Genomic DNA, 25133 nt, shown 5'->3' with positions numbered 1-25133 from the left:
CCTCGGTAGGTGTACGTGCGGCAGGAAGTGACGTAAGCCAAGAGGGCCGGCCCGGGGGCGGGGCCGGCCTATATGCTTGGGTAGGAGGCAGCGCTCCTTTCAGAAGGCGTGTGGAGCGCGGGCCGCTGCATTGCGGACTGAGGAGGTGCTTCAGAGTGAGTGACTCTCCTGTCAGTGGCACGGCCCATCGTGTTCATCGCGTGGCGGACGGACTAGAACGAGAGGCCAGGGCCGGCGGGCGGCGGGCGGCGAGGCGGCGGGCTGTTGCGGAGCCGGGGCTGCGGAGCACGGGTTGCAGGTGCAGCGGGGTGGGTGGGGAGCCGCTGTACCCTGCGCCCCTCGGGTCCTCCGGGCCTTCGCAAGCCGGTCCTAGGCCGCGGGTTCGAGAGTCACCACGCTGAGGCGCAGGCTTGTTCCGCTGGGAACACGTGGTGGCGGCTGGAGGAAGTTGCCCCAGGGAACGGCTGTCGGGGTACGTGGGTGACCTTGGGGCCCCTCGCAGGAGGGGGTCACAGCTGAAAAGGACAAAGCTGTTTTAATTCGGCTTCTAGTGTCATGGACATTTAAGGGGACTTTCCAAGAACCGCACGTTGGAACTTCGGCACCACCTGGTCCTTTTTTATTTTTTTTTGCCAGGCTCTGCCTCTTGGCCCAGCGTGTGAAATCTCATTTTTTCAGGGCAGAATAGATCTGAACGCTGCAGATAATACTAAGAATGTTGCTAGCATCCTCAAGATGGGAGAGCTTAAATAGAAATAAGGCCTCTTGGTAAGAGCTATTTAGAGCTAGCTGTAGGGAACCAACGTGCTCATGGTGTTGGACAGCTCTCTAAAATGGTGTTTGAGGGTAAGAAATCTGTATTTGCAAACTTTCAGTTAACATTTTGTCCCGTGCTTAAAATGAAATGATCTCGTTGTACTTAACGCAGAGGACTGGGCTGGATTGCAGTTCAGTTCCTTTGCTTTTTTTTTTTTTTTTTTAATAGGATTGAAATGGGGAATAGTTGTGTTACAGGAATTCTCGGCTACCTGATACCTTTATTCTAAGATTAGATGAGTTTGGAACAGTAGCTGGCTAGTGCAGTTGGCTCTGAGCTGTGAATTATGACCTCCTTGACAAAGACATTTAAGCTGATTCAGGACCTTATCTACCAAAAAAATGGGATTTAGCTTGTGTGGGTCCTCCTGCATTTGTTTTCTGTAAGGATTATAATAAACTGCATTATACAGGAATCCAATATCAGCCGTTTTTCTCAAAGGGAGATATATATATATGTGTGTGTATGTATATATATATATATATATATATATATATATATATATATATATATATAATACTTTTTACTTTGAGAGGGGATGTTGTCAAGGAATGGTGACTGAGAACCTAACCTGTGTTGACTGGATAGATCTGTCTGCCTAACTCCACCCTAAGGCTAAGTAGTTATGTGCTGTGGCAATGTGCTTATCTGTACTGGGGCAAGGTTCTGGGCTAAATTTGAATTAGACAACAATGAAAGTTACTTAAAAGAACCTCTGGTCTTGGGTCTATTGTGTGTAGGTGATTTCCTTCTCTCTCAGATGAAGGCTATACAAAGTAAACTTCAGTGACCTCAAGTGGTTCCGACCTTTTGGTTGCTTTTCAGAGAACTGTATGGAAATGAAAACCTGCTACCTTTTATTTCCTCTTGGTTTTTCAATTTCCCAAAGAAGGTCCCACTATGAATCCATGGGTAGCCTTGAACTCAGATCCATCTGCTTCTGCTTGGATAGTGGCATGGTGCCACACACCTTTGATCCCAGCACTGGGGCAAGGCAGAGGCAGGTAGATGACTGAGTTAAGTGTAAGAACCTGTCTTTAAAACATCTCAATAAGTCATTCTAAGTATATATAGTCATAAGTTTTAGCCAAAGTGGGTTGGGCTTTTGTTTTTGTCCAAACTCATGATCATTAAGCATATTGGAACACTTGTGAGGGTGGGGAAGTGGGCAGGTGTCTATTTTCAAGACGTAGCTTCTCTGTACAGCCTGGTGTATCCTGTAACTCCCTCTGTAGACCAGTTTGCCCTTGAACTCAGAGAGATCTGTCTGTCTCTGCCTCCTGAGAGCTAGGACTAAAGGTCTGTGCACTTACTGCATAGCGGCTTATTGGAATACAGAAACTTTGAGCTGTATAACTGCCACTTAATATTCTGTACTAAGATTGGGAGAGAAGTCAAAGATCTCATAGGTGGTCTGTGAGCTAAGACTGCAGTAGTAAAGAAGTAGGACTTAGAACAGGAAGACTTGTAAAAGTCAGGGCTAAATACTGTCTAATTTTGAAGCTCTAGATGGAGTCCTCAGTCAGAGGAGCTTCCTTCTGTGTGAACGCAGGATTTGAAAGTAGCCATGTGCTTGTCAGAAGAACCATTTCATAGCTTACTTTCTAATGACAAGTCTGGGCAGTATCATTGGTTATCTTCTAGTTTACAGTTCAAAGTTAAGGTCCTATATCACAAGAACCATGCCTGTCTTTTTATCTTAGTTTTATTTATCTTAATCTTTATTAGAATTGAAGCATTTTCCTAATGTTTGGTAACATCAAAGATGTATAAGTAAATGTGAGAGATCAAGATTAACTTTCTCTTGTCACAGACGTTGGCACTGGTGACATCTTGGGATAATAAGCCAAATGAGGATTGCTTTACTTTTAGATGTGGTCCATTGTCAGCTACTAGCTAGTCTGTGCTTGCAGAGTATAGATTTGACAATTTAACTATCTTGACTGGTTATCACTGTGTAGACCAGGTTGACCTTGAACACAAATCCTTCCTCTGCTTCCCAAGTGCTGGGATTAAAGTCATGTGTCACTAGGTCTGGCGCTTTGCCTATTTTGGAACTACTATGGTGTTCACATATGCAGTATTGGGATTAAATGGAAATTTCATAACTCATAATTTTTTATTGACTTTGCCCTCTGTACAGGGTTCTCTGAACTAGCCCTAGACCAGGTTGAATTCAAACTCAGATCATCTGCCTAAGTGCTGGGATTAAAGGCATGTGCCACCACTGCCCAGCTCTGAATTGTTTTGTTTTTTTTGTTTGTTTGTTTTGTTTTGTTGTTATTCTTAATTTTGGTTCAGTGAATTAAAATAGAAATAACTTGTTTCTCAGAAAAAATAAGGTGTAATTGGATTATAAAGCCAAATTTGGACATTAGTACCAGCAGCCTGTTTAGGCTCAATTGTTCAATCATTATTTTATTAATATTTATTATTAATCATTATCAAACTAAAATATTTTAGGAATAGCTATCTCAGACAAGCATTAAAAGTGTAAGCTGTTTTTTTTTCCTAGAATTTGATTAAAATTGCCTCAGGGTGGGGCGTTCTGGCTCTGGCGATTGGTCTGTTTCTGGTGCAGTGGTGGTGATAAACTAGCAGAAGGGACAAGAGATTGTGCTTCCGAGAACACATGTATGATCTGACATGTGACTTTAATCATTAAAACAGGGGGGTTCAAAGATGTTAGTGAATAGACTTAGAACTAACATCCTCCATCCTGCCAAGTGCTGTGTCACCAGACCTAACTGTTGTAGAAAAACTCTTTTTTTTTTTTTTTTTTTTTCTCGGAGCTGGGGACCGAACCCAGGGCCTTGCGCTTCCTAGGTAAGCGCTCTACCACTGAGCTAAATCCCCAGCCCCGTAGAAAAACTCTTATTCTCCTAGTTTCTGCATAGTGTTGTCTTTGAATTAGTCCCTCTGGATACTAAGTTTAAGCATTTATTTGAACAGAGTGGTACCTGCCCACTTGCAGTTCTGTTCTAGTGCTTGGGAGGAAAGAGGCAGAGTGAACATGACCGACCAGCTTGGGCAACTTAAGAACACTGAAAGGGCTTGCCACCCCATAGTCTTTCATTTCATTAAACACACTTGATAGAGATGGTATCCTAACAAGTTTTCTCTATACTTTGGGTTTTGTTTTGCTTTGGTTTTTGTTTGTTTTGTAGCTCTGACTGGCTGGCTTCAGAATTGCCTGCCTCCCGGGTGCTAAAATTTATAGTAGGCCTCACCGTCACTGCTCAGTTGATATCATGATTCTTAATTCAGCTTTTAATCAAGAACAAATCATCACACTCTGAATCTAGCATAGCATTATCCATGTTCAGTTATCTTTGTCTCAAGGCTCAGGTTTATCTTCTGTAGTTTTCTCCCCTGCTATCCCATCTCAATTCAGCGTCCAGTCAAGGGTCACACTGAATTGGTTATCAGTAAATTAAACATTTTAGTGGCTGTCTGGGGGACAGGTTATGGTATAGTTCTCAGTGCTGGGAAGTTGATGCGATGGGATCTCAGTTTATGGCCAGCCAGAACTTCCTAGTAGATTCTACCTCAAGGAACACAGAGCTTTTCTAGAAAGGTGACTGTATTTTTAGGAGTAAGTTTGATATAATGAACAGTAATCTGATACAGTGATCTCTATTTCATTATATTCTCTGTTCTAATATTATCAGGTGCTCCCTTGTACAACTGAGAATGATGGATCAAGCCAGATCAGCATTCTCTAACTTGGTAAGGTACTTTCATCTATCTGAAAAAATGTACAGTAAAAAAAAAAAAAAAACAAACTGAAAACATGACTTACCCAGTGAGTTCAAGATGATACCCCAAATTTACCAGCCTTTTTTTTTTTTTCTTGTTTTTTAAACATCTGAACTAATGATATTAAGGCAAAACAGGTCCCATAAAAGATGTACTAGGTTTTTCTTTGAGATAAAGTTAACCTTGAACTCAATCTATCTCTTTTCTCCCAAGTGCTGGAGATTGTAGGCAGATATTATAATACTCAAAAACAAATATGTTCAGTTTCAATTAAGATTAATTATGGGGCTAAAGGGATAGCTTAGAGGTTAAGAGGGTTGCCTGTTCTTCCAGAGATCCTGAGTTCAATTCCCAGCAACCATATGATGGTTCACAACCATCTGTAATGAGATCTGGTGCCCTCTTCTGGTGTGTCTGAAGACAGCTACAGTGTACTCATAGATGAAATAAATAAATAGTGCTTTTTAAAAAAGAAAATGTATAGTGTACATATACATTAAAAAAATAAATCTTTAAAAAAATTAATTTTGGGAAATACTTAAGAATAGGGTAGCTTGGGTTGGGGATTTAGCTCAGTGGTAGAGCGCTTGCCTAGCGAGCGCAAGGCCCTGGGTTCGATCCCCAGCTCCAAAAAAAAAAAAAAAGAATAGGGTAGCTTTAGGTGTTTTGAAGAGGTTATATAGCAAGGTAAACTAAAATGTGTGCCAGTGGCCCCAGCTACACTAGAGGCTGAGCCAGGAGTCAGGGCCAGTCTGAGCAATGTGGTGAGATAAACCCATCTCATTTATTTATTTATTTTTTTAAATAAGAAATGTTCTAGGAAACAGGAAGTAGAAACCCTAGAAAGGGTAAGTGAAAGACTATTAGCCTGCCATTGACAGAACTGGGCACAGAGAAGCGTATCAGTTAGAAAGGTAACTTCCCATATGAATATGTCATAGTATTGTGCATATAGTATAATGACCAAACTACTGTAATGTATTAGTAATTGTATCTCTTTTTTCTCTTTAAAATGTCAGTTTGGAGGGGAGCCATTGTCATACACCCGGTTTAGCCTTGCTCGGCAAGTAGATGGAGATAACAGTCATGTGGAGATGAAACTGGCTGCAGATGAGGAAGAAAATGCTGACAGTAACATGAAGGCTAGTGTCAGAAAACCCAAAAGGTTTAATGGAAGACTCTGCTTTGCGACTATTGCAGTAGTCATCTTTTTTTTGATTGGTAAGAAGGAATGGTCATTCAAAAGGATTTCTTATAACTAACTAGTTCTTAGACTCTTACTTCATTCTGGTGAAGAGATACTTTGTACTTTTAAATGGAGCTATGATAGGCACTAGGATTCTTTACCCGCCATCAAATTTGAGTCCTGCAAGAAAGGAAACATTTAAATTATGGATGTTTTATTAGAAATATACACAGGAGATTTGGAGCAGTCCTAAGGAAGGCCTCCCATTAGGGCAAAGTGTGCACCTATGTCTTGAATAGGTCACTGTAAAATATGACTTATTGTGGTAATTTAAATTCCATTAAACTGAGATTCATAATTTTCTTTTAGATGCTTAGAATTTAAAGTTTTCAGGGCTAAGTTGGATGAAGTCTGTGGGTTTACCTCTAAATTTCCTGTCTTTAGGATTTATGATCGGCTACCTGGGCTATTGTAAGCGCGTAGAACAAAAAGAGGAGTGTGTGAGACTGGCTGAAGCGGAAGAGGCGGACAAGTCAGAAAACGACGAAACAGAATATGTTCCTAAATCTTCTCGCTTATTTTGGGCAGACCTCAAAACACTGTTGTCAGAGAAATTGAATTCCATAGAGTTCACTGACATCATCAAGTAAGCTCAAGTTCCCAAGTTCAATCCTGATGTGAACAGTCTTTGTTGGGGATGGGGAGACCTGAAAGACTTTCAGAGGGTCCTCCTGACAGTGTGGAATTATGCTGACAGGACAGTAGGACTCATCTGGAGAGCCTCCTTTTTCTCCAGTTGTAGTTTTTTGTGGGATGTCAGATTTTCTTCTGTTCTAGTGTTCTCTTTTAAAATTTCTTTAAATTAAAACTTAGGTTTAAGCTTTATGTACTATGAATATATGCATGAATGTGCATTACACTTATGCCTGGTGCCTACAGAAGCCAACATGTGGGTGCTGGAATCCGAAGTGGTTCTTCTTCAAGCAGTGTTACAACCCACAGAGCCATTGTAACCCTCCAGGTCTCTAAAGACTTTCTTGATTGGTATTTGTGTGCCAGAGCAGTACCTCTTGGGTTCACCAATAGTATTAGTGTTTGCTTCTCCAGACCTCCTGGATGCTGCTGTTCATCATTCCCTAAAATTCCTATGCAGATATGTAAGGATGAGGCTTTTAAAGGAACATTCATGGTAAATAGATTGTAAGAGCACTGACTGCTCTTCCAGAGGTCCTGAGTTCAATTCTCAGCAACCACATGGTGGCTCACAACCATCTGTAATGAGATCTGATGCCCTCTTCTGGTGTGTCTATGGATAGCTAGAGTGTACTCATATAAAAATAAATAAATAAATCTTAAAAAAAAAAAAAACAAAACAAAACCAAAAACATAACTTTGAAGTTACTTAAGGTGGTGGTACATTTTATTTCCCTCTCTGTGACTGATTAATTCAGCAGTTTTGAGTCCTGCCTCATCATTTATCTTGACTTTTTTTTTTTTTTTTCTTTTATTCGGAGCTGGGGACCGAACCCAGGGCCTTGCGCTTGCTAGGCAAGCACTCTACCACTGAGCTAAATCCCCAACCCCTTATCTTGACTTTGAAGGGTAATGTATTTAAAACAATTTGCTTGATCCTTGAAGTAAATATTTATTTATTTATTTATTTATTTATTTTTAAAGATTTATTTATTTATTTTGTATATGAGTACACTGTAGCTGTCTTCAGACACACCAGAAGAGAGCATTGGATTCCATTACAGATGGTTGTGGGCCACCATGTGGTTGCTGGGATTTGAACTCAGGACCTTTGGAAGAGCAGTCGGTGCTCTTAACCACTGAGCCATCTCTCCAGCCCGTAAATATTTATTTAAAATAGACATTTTAATGCAGACCTTTCTTAGTTGGCTGGTGGCGGTGCACACCTTCAATCCAAGCACTTAGTGGGAGGCAGAGGCAGGAGGATCTCTGACTAGACCAGCCTGGTCTATGTACAGGAAGTTCCAGGACTACACAGGAACCTTATCTCAAACAAAAAACTTACTCTTCCAGGCAGCTGAGCCAGAATACATATACTCCTCGTGAGGCTGGATCTCAGAAAGACGAGAATCTTGCCTATTATATTGAAAATCTGTTCCATGACTTTAAATTCAGCAAAGTCTGGCGAGATGAACATTATGTGAAGATTCAAGTGAAAAACAGGTATGTTGAAATCGTAACTTGTTTTATAGAGGTTAACTGCTTTGATCTCTCAGTAGATGAGACTTTCAAAATGAAATCAAGGTTAAAACTTAGAAACCACTTTTAAGCTAATCAACGCAAATCAAATGCTGTGTATACTAACAAGGCTTTTTCTTCAAGAATGGTTTTAACTTTATTTTTTATTTTTCAGTGTTTCTCAAAACTTGGTGACCATAAATTCAGGTAGTAACATTGACCCAGTGGAGGCTCCTGAGGGTTATGTGGCATTTAGTAAAGCTGGAGAAGTTACTGTAAGTAAAAATAGTGAATTGACTTTTCCAATGTGTCTTCAACTAAGGGAATTAGATCCGGGTATAAATTAACTGGCTATAAGGTTCTTGTTCTTGGACCCTCATCTCCCCCCACCCCCCCTTAGGTTAGAATGAATCTTAAGGTCCTGGTTTTGTTTTGTAAGACCCTAAATCAGTGGTTCTCAATCTTCTTACTTTTGTTGCTATTTAGTGACTGTGGTGTAAATTCTGCTTTCCAATGGTCCCCTATGAAAAGGGTTCAGACCCAAAGGGTCAGAGATCTACAGGTTTCCTGTCCCAAATCTTGTTTTCCTTATTCAAGACCACTCCCAAAGCCTTTACCTTTCTCTATCAGTCAGATCAAGAGAATGTCCTACAGCCATGCCAGCAAGGGACATTTCCTCAATTTAAGTCTCTTTCAGATGACTCTGGCTTCTGTCAGGTTGACACACTGGAGAGCAAGCACCTGAGATACTTATGTTGTCCTCTGACCTCCATATAAGCCTGTGTGCACAATCACAGTCTGTGTTTTCAACTGCTTTAGATTCAGATGTGGAAACATTCAATAAGTGTTTACATGCCTGATCTATGTTTCTGTTTATCCTTTTATCCTTTCCCTAGATACTGTTGAGGCAATGTAAAGGCAGAATGAGATATAGAACTCCTGAGGCCAGAACTCTTAGATGTTTTTTTTTTTTCTGGTAACACTGCTTTAGAACTGTTTGGAATTTGATTTTGCCCCTTCCCCTCCCTGTCCCTTTCTTTTCTCTAACTCCCTCTGTTGAACAGGCTGGCCTCAAAACTCAAGGAGATCTGAATGCCTTTGCTTCCCAAGTGCTAGGATTAGAGACCTGTGCCACCAGGCCTCAAGTTTTTTTCTTATGAATGGTCTTATCTTTCAGATTCTATAGCAGTTTTGATACAATGATCCTCATTAAACCTTATGTCTTTATTCTAGGGTAAACTGGTCCATGCTAATTTTGGCACTAAAAAGGACTTTGAAGAATTAAATTATTCTGTGAATGGATCTTTAGTGATTGTTAGAGCAGGGAAAATTACTTTTGCAGAAAAGGTGAGTATGGATTATTGAACTTTATCTTGTTTTTGTAGATTATACTGTAACTACCTCCCTTCTTCCTGTCTTTCGAACCTACCTGTATGCCTTTCTTTACTACTTATTTATAACTTCATTGTTGTGTGTGTGCCTAAACATATAATTATAAGCTGCTTAGTCAGTATGTTGGCGTATGTTTTTATGGCTGACTATTTGGTATTATTTAATGAATTGGTGTGCTCTTCCCTGGGGAAGATTTCTCTGTAGTGTGTGTTATTTTCATTTTGTGTGAACTGATTTTCATATCCTACATTTTTGTGGTCTTTTTTTAATTTTAGGTTGCAAATGCCCAAAGCTTTAATGCAATTGGTGTCCTCATCTACATGGACAGGAATACGTTCCCCGTTGTTGAGGCAGACCTTCAATTCTTTGGACATGTGAGTTCTTATTTCTGGAGTCAGTGATTTCTCTAGATGTTCGTGTTGCAGGAAGTAGGAAGGTAGCTGCTGAGAATGCTTTATTAATAGGACCTTGAATTGAAGTTTTTTAGATGCACTAATTTTATTTTAAAGTTCATTTTATAGAAATGGTTAGACTTTAAGTGTTTGGGTTATAGCCTCAAACCATATCTTATAGGCAATTTCTTTAGTAAGTGCTGGATAGAATTAATTATTACTATATCTGTTTACTAGGCTCATCTAGGAACTGGGGATCCATATACACCTGGCTTTCCTTCTTTCAACCATACTCAGTTTCCGCCATCTCAGTCATCTGGATTGCCTTCTATACCTGTGCAGACGATCTCAAGAGCTGCTGCAGAAAAGCTATTCAAGTAAGTCAGTGTCTGAAAGCTCTTACATGGTGAGGGGGTGACTATGCAAGGGGGAAAAAACCACGTTTATTTAATAAAAATAACAGTTGGCTATAATGTTCATATTTGGAAGTCTGGGTGTAGTTAACTGCTGACTTGTATAGATTTTTTTAATAAGATTTTCTTCTGTAAATAAAAAAGTGATCTTGATAAGGGACTTGTAACCCTGATCACTCAGTGCACTCCTACTGTGGTGCCTTTTGCTTTGAAAACTTCTGTGTTGAAACACTTGATTCCCTTTGACAGTCCTTTCAGTTACTGTAAGAAATACGTTGGGATTCTTGTTGAACTGACGTCTAATGGTATAATAACTATTAGTTCCAAATTTTTATTTTTTGGCAGCACAAAATTATTCTAGTAACAGTTGCTTTGTGGTAATTATTCTGGTTGTTTGTCCTGTACAAGTCTGAGCTGGACATGGCGGTGAGTACTTTTAGTTACAGCACTTAGGATGCCAAAGCAAGTGGATAACTGAGCTCAAGACCAGCCAAATAGCAAGTTCCTGGCAGCCAGGGCTTGAGGTCCGTTCTCAAAGTGTATCATTAAATTATATCTTCTTTCTCCCTCATTACAAGATTATCTAATTTAGAACTTCAATTCCAGCACTTGGGAGGCAGAGGAGGCTGGATCTCTTGGAGCCAGCCTGTTCTACAGAGTGAGTTCAGGGCAACTATGGCTCCACAGAGAAGCCCTGTCTTGAAAAACAACTTCTGTAACAGGAGTTATCTAAGTCCTCTGCTCTTATTTCTTTGATTTAGTTGGAAAACTAGAATGTAAATGAGTAGAGTAGTCACAAAGAACATCTATGTGAGGATTTTGTGAAGCACTGGGCTCTGACCTGAGAAGCATCAGTCAGTAGCAGGTGGTTCTCACTAACTTGTGCTGCCTGGCACCTGTCTCTGAATTTATAAACCAGAGGGAAAAATACTAGCCCAAAATGCTAATACTTATTTTTTTCTATTTCTAGAAACATGGAAGGAAACTGTCCTCCTAGTTGGAATATAGATTCCTCATGTAAGCTGGAACTTTCACAGAATCAAAATGTGAAGCTCACTGTGAACAATGTACTGAAAGAAACAAGAATACTTAACATCTTTGGCGTTATTAAAGGCTATGAGGAACCAGGTAAAGACCCTGCTTTTGCTGTTTGCTGCTTACCGCAGGTAGGTCGGGCGCAGGAAGGGGAAGGGTGCTGGCTTGGAATGAGCTGCTGTCTTGTTTGCCCTAGGGTGAACTTAATGTGTGTGTGTGCAACACATTCGTGTGACTGACCATGTAAGTATACGGAGAGGCCAGAGTTCAGCATTAAATGTCTTCCTATAATCATTTAAAATTTTACATGTGAAGGTCAGTAAACAGATTTTAAGGATTTTGTCCAGGTGGGGGTTGGATCTAAATTTTTTGCAAGGCCTGGCAGCAAACATCTTTGCACTGAGCTTTCTCCCCGAATCAAGTGAATTAATGAGAATTGAGTATATTGGAAGATAACAAGGCCATGGGATACCAGCCTGTGAAAGCATTCTGTTGCTTAGATAAGTTGTTTTCTCACAGGCTCACATACCAGTTCCATCCATAGCATTAATTTAAAAAGCATAACTACCATGCAATAGATTGGTGACAGTCACATTTACTAATAGGACAAAAAACTAGACTTGGCATGGAGCCTACCTGTAATGCCAGTGCTGGAAGCCCAGTGGGAGACCCTGTGGTGGGGTGGGTCTGCTGCTCACTGATCCTGTGGTGGGGTGGGTCTGCTGCTCGCTGATGCCTGGGATGGTTTGTCGCCCCTTTTCTTCTTTTAGACCGCTACATTGTAGTAGGAGCCCAGAGAGACGCTTGGGGCCCTGGTGTTGCGAAGTCCAGTGTGGGAACAGGTCTTCTGTTGAAACTTGCCCAAGTATTCTCAGATATGATTTCAAAAGGTACAGTAGGAAAAGTTTTGACCTTAAAAACATTTGTGAACTCCATTTCATTCTATCAGTTATATTGTGCTTGTACAATTTTACCTGTAATCTTAAATTCTGATCAGACAAGATCAGGCACGTTCGGGGTGGTATAGCCACAGAAATCTTAACTTCTCTCTTCCAGTTGTTTTGTTTTGTTTTGTTTTGTTTTGTTTTGTTTTGTTTTGTTTTGTTTTAGGCAGTCTTGGCGGTCCTGAAACTCAGTCAGATCTGCCTGCCTCTGCTTCCCAAGCTCTGGGAAAGTGAGCCTCCACTGCCTGCTATGTCACATTCTCCTGTGGCAGATTCTTTAATACAAAACAAGACCATCTTCACTAACCCATGTCTTTGAAAACCTGAGAAGTATTTATTAATGTTAAGCTAAACCATATTCTTAGTTTTAACGTGTATAGAATGATAATGTTCCAAGACCTAACAACTATCATAATTCTACTTCTAAGACTTTTCTCATGGTACTTGGCACACACAATGTAAACCCAGTTATGTTGTGTATTCTTTTAGTTGAGGTCTAAAGTGTTGCTTTTATGCAAAATATGTTGTAGAAAAATGTAATCAGGGCAGTTGGTAGGCTGTGGTACATGGACTGCTTAAAGGAGTTGTCACACAGTACCCCAGAAACTTCTTAAAACTGAAGGATAGCCTAGCATAGTGGCATTTGTAGGCCCAGCTACTTGGGTGCCTAAAAGACTTCAAGCAGATTGCTCTTATAACAGTGTAATAGCACCTGTGTGGAGATGAAGGGGCTGAAAGGGAGTCGTAAGGCAGTTACCACAGTAAGGCGCCCTGCCCTTTACTCAATGTTATATACAGGTACTGTTCTACAAAGATTATTTTTAAAATATTATTTTTATTCTTAATATTTCACCAAGGACTTCAAAGGCGTTTGAAATCAAATAAATCTGAACATCTTAGTTACCTACCTGCCTGTAACCTCTCCCAAGATGAAACTAATTTCTTGTCTTCCAGATGGATTTAGACCCAGCAGGAGTATTATCTTTGCCAGCTGGACTGCAGGAGACTATGGAGCTGTTGGTGCCACTGAGTGGCTGGAGGTATTACATAGTCTAGGATGTTAGTCTCTGTCCTCAAAGTTAGGCTATCTTACATCTCTATACCATTTTTGCCTTTGTGTAGTATGTCTCAATGGAATCCAGATTTCAAAGTGGATCCTTCTAACAAACAGTAGCTTTCTACGTGATATGATAGGTTCGTGCTTATTAATAAATATACGTCAGTATGTTAATAATGTGTCCTCTCTTCCAGGGGTACCTTTCATCTTTGCATCTAAAGGCTTTCACTTACATTAATCTGGATAAAGTCGTCCTGGGTAAGCATTATGTACAGGAGCAGCAGGCTCTAAAGTAGCTCTTGCTAGGTTTCATAGTGAACATTGGCCATAGCCAAGCTTAATGCATCAAGTTATAGAGTTTATTCCTAAATACTATCAACATTGACACTGCTATGAGACTACAAACCAAGACAGGCTTCTCTTGTGTAGCTTTGTATTGTCCTGGAACTTGCTTTCTAGACCACAGGACAAAGATACACCTTTTGCTCCAGACTGCTGGAATTAAAGGGATGCACCACTACATCTGGGTTTTGGTTTTTGAGTTTAATTTTTGGAAGGAGTATGGGTTTCTTCTCTAAGAGTGTATTTTACTGGAAAAACATTCCTAGTTGTGGTTTGGTTAAGGACACACCTTTAATCGAAGAGCTTTCTGCTTGAACATTGTAAGCGAGATTAAATGAAATCAGCTACAGGCCAAGAGGTAGAGCAAGCAACCAGCTGACAGAAGGTGAACATAGGGAGTCAGACCAGAGAGGTACACAGGGAATAGAAGGGAGGGACATTGAGTTTGAGGGGGTTTTGGGATAGTGTGGAGGAGATATTTTTTGACATTCCTTGGCTGTGGAGGAAGGTCAGACAGGTGCTTCCTCTGCCTCTCTGAGGTAGTAGGGCTTCCACCCCAACATCTGGCTTCCGAGTCCTTGGTAAAATTGAACTATTGAGCTTTTGTTAAAAACAACCCTCCTGCTTCTTCTGCCTCTTGTGCTGGGATTGATATGATAGTCTTTGTTAGGAAGTTTTTTTTTTTTTTTTTTCTTTCGGAGCTAGGGACCGAACCCAGGGTCTTGCGCTTGCTAGGCAAGCGCTCTACCACTGAGCCAAATCCCCAACCCCTGTTAGGAAGTTTTAATTATAGAATTGTTTATGAATATTGTTGTCTCAAAAGGGAAAATGTTAAAAATTATTTTACAGGTACTAGCAACTTCAAGGTTTCTGCCAGCCCCCTATTATATACACTTATGGGGAAGATAATGCAGGACGTGAGTATACCTACTTACAAAATTGTATTCCTTTTTGTGGTCAAAGATAAAACACACTTAACAGTAACCAGTAATAGAAATTGAAAGTAAATTTTATAGAATTTCTTGTTCTTGACTTAACTGATCCTCGTTCTGCTGAACGTGAGAATATTTGAAAGATTCTTAGAAATACATCATTAGGATTATTGCCCTGGGACCTGAACTTAAGGGAGATTGTAAGTCAAACAATGAAGGAAGGTTTAGGAGGACTTGAATAACACCAGAAGAAATGCATACTAGAAAAGGCAAACATCGGTTTTGAACGAGGAAGAGAATATTGAATTGTATTGAAGAGAATATTGAATCCTTTGGTGTGTTAGAGTCACTAAAGATGGAGGGAAACTATAAACTAGATGGGAAGTCCACTGGGAACTTACAGGTCGGTCACATTAGGTCTCAGTCTAGTTGTGTGCTTGCTGGCAGTCTACAAATAAGTGAGCAGAAAGGAGACAGGCACATTTATGTAGGTTATTGAGGATTTATGTAAGATGTCATTTAAGAAGGAAGCCTTTCTCACAAGGGAAAAAGAAGACTGGAATAGATTGCTGGGGAGAATTCTAGTGTCACTGCCCATAAAGACCCAAGCAACCTTCCTAAGGGACTGACCATGTGGCTGTACGCAACTCTTGAGTATTTGCAGAGAAGCTAGCCTAAACAAGTGTTTATGATGTATTTCTCCTTTCACAGGTAAAGCATCCGATTGATGGAAAATATCTATATCGAGACAGTAATTGGATTAGCAAAATGTAAGTTGGCATATAGTAGTAGACATAATAGATATGCTCCTACCCTGCATGCGCCGAGCTCTGCCTGCAGGGTCTGGTTATCAGGGAAGGGGGAGGCAGGGCAGGACTGCATTTTAGAATTCTTGGTAAAGAAGGTTGTTCCTTTGCAGTGAGGAACTTTCCTTGGACAATGCTGCATTCCCTTTTCTTGCATATTCAGGAATCCCAGCAGTTTCTTTCTGTTTTTGTGAGGTAAGTCTTAAGGACTCTGAAGCATTTTCATAAGATCTTGTATTAACTTTGAAGTCAAATTGCTCAGTATTAAAATTTTAATAGATTATTTAATAGATTTTAAAAGATTATCCTTATTATAAAGCAGACTAGCCACGTCAGCTTAATTAGCATGTGAGTTTTTGCTTAAATGTCAGTAAAATAATTTTAGGAATAGGACTTAATTTCTTGTAATACAGAGATATGATATTTTTATTTAAGATCTGCTGAACAGTACTCTTCTAGATACCCATTGAAAGTATCCTAGGTGTTCAGAAATGATCTCATAAGCAGCAGGAATACAAGTATAAAATGATTGGAACAGAACACTTAATTGATCACATTGTTAGAAGAACCAGTGAGAAGGCCCTAAAGGCTGAGAAGAGCGGAGTTAAATGAGAAATTCTGACATTATCAGTACTGGGGAGCTGGGATGGAAATTACTGAGTCAATTTGGAAAGTCAGGGGAATTAAGAAACATCTGGATTTGGAGACTGGCATCACTTGATAGGCTGCTAAAACCATAGGATGAATTTCATATGAAGAACTAGGTGTCAGGGCTGTGGGTTGAAGGACGTCATAGATTTTTTAAACTGCATGTAGGTGGTACATGCTTGGCCTGGAATATGTGGGGGGTTGAGGATAACTGGCAGTGAGTTCCTTCCACCATGCTTGTTTCCTTGATGGTAAACCTAGAAGGTAGGGCTCCTGCTGTAAATCACACAGTCTAACGGCCTCTCCTTGTCTTCTAGGATGAGGACTATCCTTATTTGGGCACTAAACTAGATACCTATGAGATATTAATTCAGAAAGTTCCTCAGCTCAACCAAATGGTTCGTACAGCAGCAGAGGTGGCCGGTCAGTTCATTATTAAACTTACCCATGACATTGAGTTGACCCTGGACTATGAGATGTACAACAGCAAACTACTGTCATTTATGAAGGATCTGAACCAGTTCAAAGCAGATATCAAAGTAAGCACTACATTTTCTCTTGTTTAGCTTATATCTAGATCTCTTCTACTTTTTAACCCGCCTCGTTATTCTGGTAACTCATTTCTACTCACAACGTGTGTCTGTGTGTGTGTGTGTGTGTGTGTATGTGTGTGTGTGTGTGTGTGTGTGTGTGTGTGTGTGTGTGTGTGTGTGTGTGTGTGTGTGTGTTGTATTCTGAGGCAGAGACTTACTGGTAATCAGACTGGCTTTGAATTTGGAACAGTAAGCTTGGGATCACAGTTGTCTGCCACCAGATCCAGCAGCTCTTCTGCTTTCTTCCCTCTCGTGTACATGGTATTACAGCACTTGGCTAGAGCAGCCTTTTACAAGCTCATTAAGAGTGGGGGGCCCAAGTGTGGGGTCACTGTGTCACACTATTTAAGAGGCTCATTGCTGACGTATCAGCATATGAATTCTTTTCCAGGAGGAAATTTGACATAGACCCCAGACTTTATTTGAAAAAGTTGTTGGTCATCGAGGCTTTCAAGTGTAGGACACGCTCTCCTGATCCCAGCACTGAGCGTTTTTCTGTCATTTGTGATCCAGGGCCATAGCTAAGAGCAGGCATGCACAGCTCGTACCTACTGGGTTTCATGTGTTTGGGGTTTTTTGGTTATTGTTACGTTTTTATTAGGGATAAGTATCCTAGGGCAAATGTGAGAGCCAGGACAGCGTGGAGGGGCGTTGTCCCCCTTCTATGTTGGCTCTGGCGGTTGGAATGCATTCTTCAGGCAGAGTGGGCAAACACCTTTCCCTAGTGAGCAGTTTCCTGTGCCCAGCTACCATGCTACCCACCACTAATCGCTTGCTAAGTGGGTGTTTGTTTGTTTGTTTGTTTGTTTGTTTGTTTTTTAATTCACATTAGTAAGTTCTTCTCATCTGGCTTTTTGAGATTAGAAAATGAGTTTGGCCAGCCTGGGCCACCTTAGTGACTTCAGTGACTGCTAGCTAGCTAACCCTGGGCAGCATATGTGACAACCCCCAAACTCTATATTAAAAAAAAGTATTACATCTAATGAACAATTTAATGCTCATCTTTGACAGGATATGGGTCTAAGTCTACAATGGCTGTATTCTGCTCGTGGAGACTACTTCCGTGCTACTTCTAGACTAACAACTGATTTTCATAATGCTGAGAAAACAAACAGATTCGTCATGAGGGAAATCAATGATCGTATTATGAAAGTAAGTGTGCTCTTAGGAAAGAAGGAACTAATGTATATAAACTTTAGTTAGCAGTGCTTTTATTTATATAAAAGAAAAGTGGACAGTACCAGGCGCCTAGAGTCCTTTGCTACTTCAGAATTGAATACAGATACTGGTCTGTATCACAATCTCAGTGTACTATCTAATCTAGAAACAGAAAAGACATTAATTTTATGATAATTGTTTTATACCTTTAAAAACATTTAGGAGTAGTTAAGTGGTAATGCCTAGGATACTTATGTGTATGTGTGCTTTTCTACATGTACATATGTGCACCAGTTTGTACCTGATATGGAGAAAGCCTGAAGAGGTCTTTGGTCTCCAAGGAACTGAAGTTAAAGCATTTTTAAGCTGCCATGTGGGTTCTGGCATCTAAGCGCATGTCTTCTGCAAGAGCAGCAAATTTTCTTTGTCTGTAACCACTGAGCCATTTCTCCAGACCAACCCTAGCAACTTTTTTAGAAGAAAAATTTTTTTCTTAAATTTATTGTATATACGTGAGTACACTGACACTGTCCTCAGACACAGCAGAAGAGGACATCAGATCCCATTACAGATGGTTGTGCACCACCATGTGGGTGCTGGGAATTGAACTCTGGAAGATCAGTGAGTGCTCTTAACTGCTGAGCCCTAGAAAAAAAATCTTTTTAAGTTTTGTTCATGAGTGAAGCCCTGCTATCATAGTCAATTTGGGAGAAATTTAAGACTTCCATATGCTATTTAGGCTGGGTGTAGGGTGTGCGCCTTTAATCCCAGCACTGGAGGCAGAGGCAAGGAGAACTGAGTCAGAGGCATACACAGCAAATTTCAGATCTGCTGGGGCTTTAAAGTGAGACTTTTGTCTCAAACAACCAACCACACCAAAAACTAAAGACAACTGAGCAGGTAAAGAAACTGTATACTCTCAGATGCCTAAATTAGTTCCCAGGAAGCATTGTAAAAGTGGAGAGAACTGGCTGCACTAAGTGGCATGTGTCCTCACACAGCATACATTAGTGCACCCCCCACCCCACCGCTGCAGTTCTCGTCCCAGTACTCCGTAGATCACACTGAGCTCACAGATCTGCCCGCCTGTGCCTCCAGTGCTGGGATTAAAGATAAGGCTATACTTTTTTTTCTCCATCTTTATTAGATTGAGTATTTCTTATTTACATTTCAATTGTTATTACCTTTCCCGGTTTCCAGGCCAACATCCCCCTAGCCTCTCCCCCTCCCCTTCTATATGGCTGTTCCCCTCCCCATCCTCCCCCCCATTACCCATTACCCTCCCAAGGCTATACTTTTTAATTTAAAAATCCCTATGCCAGGGTTGGGGATTTAGCTCAGTAGTAGAGCGCTTGCCTAGGAAGCGCAAGACCCTGGGTTCGGTCCCCAGCTCCGAAAAAAAGAAAAAAAAAATCCCTGTGCCATTTAATATGCTTTTTTAAATAATGGGATTAAAATTTTGCCTCACACTTAGAAGATAGTACTGTAACTGAGTTCTCCATAGTCTACTTCAGAGGTTTTAACATTTGAAAGAAGCATTTGTAAGTCATAGCACTGTTTGAGCTGTCTTGTCTTCATTTTATATATAGGTGGAGTATCACTTCCTGTCACCCTATGTATCTCCAAGAGAGTCTCCTTTCCGACACATCTTCTGGGGCTCTGGCTCTCACACCCTCTCAGCTTTAGTGGAGAACCTGAGACTTCGTCAGAAAAATATCACTGCTTTCAATGAAACGCTCTTCAGAAACCAGTTGGCCCTGGCTACGTGGACTATTCAGGGAGTTGCAAATGCCCTCTCTGGTGACATTTGGAATATTGACAATGAGTTTTAAATGTAATGTGCATAATTAAGTGAGAGAGGGTAGTCTGTTTCTAGACTTGAGCTGGTTGTGCTAAATTTTCATTAGAGCTCTAAAACCTAATGTTAAAAATTCTACCCAATCATCTAATGTGTTTAGGCAGCAGCTTTTAGTGCAGGGTTGGACCCACACTTCAAGTTACAGTGGACAACACTTTCCATGTTCATGATACCTTCTTAGATTATCTTTAGAATTTTGAGTCTTTTGTAATACCTTGCTCTTTGCTTCATGGTCATGAAAATGTCAGAACCAGTTGTAAGAACATTGCTATAAGTCCTGAGGGCACTACTAGTATCTTGAGGTGGGAGGAAGAGGGTGTATGTGAGGGGCAGAGTGGTCGCTGGGTGTGATTCCCCATCTCCATCTGACCCTCACTGGGATTCTCCAATTGAGCTGTATGCCTGAAGGATTTAGCTGGCTTCCATTCCCCTAAAGTAGACAGTTACTTTTCAGAAGAGGTGCAACTTGTTTTCTTGCCAGCAAGGTTGAACTAGGTCCTTCTGCTGGATAAAAGAAAGGAAGTTTGTCTGTTTACAGGAATAAGGCCTTATTGGTTTAACCTTTGTGTTATTTAGGATGAGACCAGAAGCCAAAGACTTCAAGTTTTCTCTCCACTGTCATCTACCCAGTAGTCTTTAGTTCTTTGGGTTGTTTTGTTTTTGTTTTGTTTTTCTTTTCCAACACTTTCTGAAAAAGAACAGGTTTAGACTCAGTCTGTCAGCAGAACACACTGCCGAGCTCTGGCCAAAGTGCTGGTCTTCAGGGAAGCTCTGTCGTTTTTGGCACTGAGATATTTATTGTTTATTTATCAGTGACAGAGTTCACTATAAATAGTGTTTTTTTAATAGAAGATAATTATCGGAAGCAGTGCCTTCCATAATTATGACAGTTATACTGTCGTTTTCTTTTAATAAAAGCAGCATCTGCTAATGAGACCCACAGATACTGGAAGTTTTGCACTTACGGTCAGCACTTGCGGGCTTTAGAAAGGAGAAAGCCACAAGCCAAACAATATCCGATGAGCTAGAAGAGGATTGGGTTAAATAAGAGATTCCTAGTTGAGTTGGAAAAAAATGATAATTCTAAGTCCAGTGAGTTGTGGCCAAGTTAAATGTCATTTAAAGGCTATGATAGTACATCAACAAAATTCTATAGCTCAGTTTATTCAAGATGTAACTCAAATCCAATTTTGCAAAATTTCCAGTACCTTTGTCACAAACTTAACTCACATTATCGGGAGCAGTGTCTTCCATAATGTATAAAGAACAAGGTAGTTTTTGCCTACCACAGTGTCTATATCGGAGACAGTGACCTCCATATGTTACACTAAGGGTGTACGTAATTATCGGGAACAGTGTTTCCCATAATTTTCTTCATGCGATGACATCTTCAAAGCTTGAAGATCGTTAGTATCTAACATGAATTCCCAACTTCCTGTAGCGCCTTAGTTTTAGTTGCAAAAACATTTGTGGTCGTTGAGCATTTGGTGAGTAAATGCAACCGCTATACAATAAAATCATTACTTCCAATATCCTGTTTTAAAACATGGGTGTTCTGTTATCTGGTTTATGGAATGGAAGCATACGTTAAGAATATTTGCTGGTGACAAAGGGATTTAACTGTCTCCCTTTATTTGCATGTTATTTCTTAAATGTAGTTCTTAGTCTGAATTCATTTTTGGTTTTTGGAAGGGTAGAGAGTAGAGAATAACGGGTGTTGGGAAACAAAGCTTGCAAAAGGATCTTTATGTACCTGCCCATCACTATGGTGGCTATAAATTATGTAAATAATGAGCAAGATCAAATTAACAAAGACTAGTTACCCAGCATTCCGCATCTAGTCAGTTTTGTCATGGGGCAGTTCAAAGCTGCCACCTGAGAACATCACTAGGCTCTCAGGGTTCTTGGCACCACTCACCCAAGTTACATCCACCAGATTATTTTCAGTCTTCACAAGTATCACCATGCATAGTGGGATTTTCAGCCATGAATAAAGGGCGTGCGTTTTGCCATATCAGTCTCTAAAATAACCTTTGCTAATCAATGCAGTGAGTTGCTAAGGTTTAGTCTTGGGTAAAATGTGTGTCTGAATAACAGCTTCTGTTACTCATAAGGTTATTATCGGGTAAAATGTATATCTTGAACATAAGAATAGAGCGCGCCTTTATCATGATTCACTGCTAGAATTCGCATGACCTTTACTGTGTTAGCTTTTGAATATCTTTGGGACTTGCTAACCTATACTCAGCCATCTTTGCTGACATGCCCTTATAGATGTATACAGCTGGTGTTTAACAATGTGAAGATTCCTTACCTGACTTAATAAAATACTTCGATATACTGAGTTGTCGGACTCATTTCATAACAAAACTGGACATAGAGTTCCTATGGACTTGTCTCTGCTGTATCCTCCCCCACTATCTACCTCACCAGAGTAGTAGTTACACAGACACATACTGAAATCTTTGTTGATAGATGTTCTGATTTAGCTCCTTGTCCTTAGTATTTAGATTCTACAGCAACAAAAATTAGTCTTACGGGTTATAAAGATTGGGCCTGGAAAGACAGTGTTAAGGACCCTTCAGAGGGCCCAGCCTCTCCCCAGCACCTATCTGGTTTTCAAGTGCTTATAACTCCAGCTACAGGATCCGTCGCCCTCTTCTGGGATCCACAGGTACTGAATGCATGAGGTGCATATTGCAGGCAAAATACACACACAGGACAATGCCCATGCCATTAATTGGAGTCTCATTCCAATTGAGTGTTTTTCTTTCATGTCTTTCTTACTCTATCACTGGCAATCCATCATGGCAGGGAAGAGAGGCATGGTAGGAGTATGAGGTGACCTATCATTGTCTCCAGACAAAGAAGGCAGACGTGAATGCTCATTTCGGGGGAGGGAACGGGTGCATCTGCAGTTTAGTAAACATACACTGTGTGCGTAAGTGACCTGGTAAAGTTATTCCAGTTTGTGATTGGGACTTTAGGAGGGATACGTGTGCTTACATCTCTCCCAGGAAAGGGTTTTAGCAACAGTTCACTTTCTCCTTAGTTTTAGGCAGTGTCCGTAAGGTAGATAACACTACTTACACTCATGATTGGTCTTTTCCCTAGATGACCTCAAGAAGCTGCTTCATGGATAACATGCAGGAGGGGTATCTTCTGTGTCATTCCTGTCAAGGAGACAGTTTAGCCATTGTTCAGTTACTTTGCTGCCTCTGGTCCCATTAGTGATGGAGGAGGATGCTTACATGGAGGTCAGGGGACACTCTTGGGAGTTCTGCCTTGTTGAAGCAGAGCCTTTCTTGTTTCTTCCGATTCTGGTACTCCACCTGAGCTTCCTGGTAAGCTTCCTGGAGGCTAATGCCTAGACTTACTGAAGCCTATCCTAGAAACATTTAGAATAATCTTAGCAAGAGAAATGCATTTGATTGTCCTGAATCCTCTATTGTGAGAAGCAAGGAAACAGTCACTTTTGGCAATTTGTGGGAAGATGATGCTGGCTGAGTGCTTCTTGTATCTCTGGATAAATCGATAATGGAAACTCATGAACTCCATGATAAGTGACCAACTTCTAGCATCTCAGTATATGGTGAGGAGGGACAACAATTAACCCTGATAAGACTGACCCACTCCAGATGCACATACACAGTCTAGAGTTTTCTAAGTGTGCCCTGGAGGAGAATCTTTTCTTCAGCAGCCACAAGAGCTCATAAAACCAAAGCGGAGCCCTCAGTAAGATTGGCTGAATGGTTGGGCAGCACTGAATTCCCAGCTTGCTCTTGAACCCACTAGGACATGCTGTCAGTAGGCCTGGGCCTCACCAGCAAGAACCTGTGAGGGGTGGGAGGGTTTGTCTACTCTGAACCACATCTCTATGCTAGGTATGGTATGCTACCTCTACCTGGGGAGTAGCTTCTTCCCTCAGCCTGAAAGAGACTGATTTACCAGCCTAGGATGACCTCTACTTTTTCTTTTGTATATGAAAAGCACCAAAGAAGTTGGTGCTGTTACTTTTATTGGTGAGACCTCAGAACTGGCTTTCTTGGTGGTGTGGACTCTTCTTCCACTGCTTTCGATGAATAATTAGTAACCAACCAATAAGCAGACAAAACACCGGGCATCTTCGTAATCTTTTCATCAGAGGTGCTGCGGGTGACCTGCCTCAGTTTACCCTACAGACGGCCTTCCTAACCCGAGTGCATGTCCTGATGGCCCCAGCTGCTGCTCCTGTTGGTCTCTACTGCTACTAAGGTGTCTTGAATGATGGCTTAGTTATTGCTGTGAGGAGATACCATGACCAAGGCAGCTCTTGGAAGGGAAAGCATTTAATGGGAGCTGGCTTACAGTTTCAGAGGTTTAGTCCATTATCATCATGGAGGGAGGACGCAGGCAGACATTGTGCTGGAAAAGAAGTTGAGGGTTCTACATATGGATTGGCAGGCAGCAGGAAGAGAGAGTGAGCCACTAGGTCTGTCTTGGAACCTCAAAGCCCATCCTCAGTGACACTTCCTCCAACAAGACCACACCTACTCCATCCAACAAGGGCATACCTCCTAATGGTGCCATTCCCTATGGGAGCCTATGGGGGCCATTTTTACTCAAACCACAGCAGATAAAGTAGTATTCCAGGAACTTGCTGTCTTGTTAGGGATATGCTTGTTCTCACAGAAGCCATACATAGGTCAGCACCCTCACTCTTGAGTTCACCTCCCTGGTTTCTGACACGATGAGATGATTGCTGTGGTATATCCTAGAGGTTAACTCACAGACCTGTCTTGGCTTCTATTTTCACACTGTTGACCCCCTGGGTACCAGATTTCCCACTCTGTTACTGTGGTGAGTCAATCCCACGGGTCTTACCCTGCTGTGATTTCCCAAACACATGGGATTACCAGGGAGTAGTCATAAGTAAGACATAAGAGAGGGAAGTGATGAAATTGGGTTTAGGACGATTAACCAGCAATTAACAGGGAGGCCCAAAGTCAACAGCGTCACATCATTCAGGGGTGCAGCTAAGGCAGTGTTGTCTCTTATAATCCTTACATCCCTCTGAGAGAGGATCTGAGGAACAGGCTGGCTGAGCTGGTGAAAGCTTTTCCAAGCCACATCTGGCATCTCAAAGGTGTGTGGTTACCATTTGAATGAAAACTGCCTGGGAGGAAGCTAGGGCTTGGGGCACAAGTTCTCTCTAAGTGGGCCAATGAAATGAAGTAAGAGGTTGGATCTCTGGGGAACTGAGGCACTGTTGTCGTGCCTAAGGAGGAAATGGGTAAAAGAAGCTGCCCGAGAACCAGAGTGGTGGTGGAGGCCTTTAATCCCAGCACTCGGGATACAGAGGCTGGAGGATCTCTGTGAGTTCAAGGCCAGCCTGGTCTACAGAGCAAGTTCCAGGACAGTCAGAGCTACATAGTGAGACTCTGTCTCAAACAACCAAATAAATAGCCCTGACCTAGTGATAGTTGAAGACACAGGCTCTTCTTGGTTCTGGCAGGATGTGACATGGGTTAGTAGACATTTCCATAGGGTCTGATTTTTGGTTTCTGGTTCGGTGACAGAGTCAGGGGTGGGGTGAGATGCTGGATTTGCG

The 25133-nt window shown here is 41.2% G+C and overlaps 1 protein-coding gene across 4 annotated transcripts; it reads left to right on the top strand.

Moving 5' to 3' along the window:
• The first annotated feature begins 44 nt into the window (after window positions 1–44).
• Tfrc (transferrin receptor) lies at window positions 45–21885 on the top strand. Of its 4 annotated transcripts, none has more exons than NM_022712.1 (19): window positions 45–155; window positions 4489–4546; window positions 5596–5797; window positions 6207–6408; window positions 7809–7958; window positions 8149–8248; window positions 9207–9320; window positions 9641–9739; window positions 9995–10134; window positions 11141–11298; window positions 11976–12095; window positions 13104–13189; window positions 13401–13464; window positions 14398–14465; window positions 15192–15250; window positions 15400–15481; window positions 16252–16473; window positions 17539–17679; window positions 19275–21885. In NM_022712.1, exons 2-19 carry the CDS (start codon window positions 4511–4513, stop codon window positions 19515–19517), a joined length of 2286 nt encoding a protein of 761 aa, NP_073203.1. In that variant the 5' UTR covers window positions 45–155; window positions 4489–4510; the 3' UTR covers window positions 19518–21885. The 4 variants fall into 4 exon arrangements, with proteins under 4 accessions (NP_073203.1, XP_006248524.1, XP_006248525.1 ...); XM_006248462.5 differs by having other exon boundaries at window positions 107–298; window positions 19275–21883; XM_006248463.5 differs by having other exon boundaries at window positions 109–472; window positions 19275–21883.
• Window positions 21886–25133: the final 3248 nt, after the last annotated feature.

This window comes from Rattus norvegicus, chromosome 11 (assembly GCF_036323735.1).
Source record: "Rattus norvegicus strain BN/NHsdMcwi chromosome 11, GRCr8, whole genome shotgun sequence".
Taxonomy (NCBI): domain Eukaryota; kingdom Metazoa; phylum Chordata; class Mammalia; order Rodentia; family Muridae; genus Rattus; species Rattus norvegicus.
This window is presented reverse-complemented; position numbering and strand designations above follow the sequence as displayed.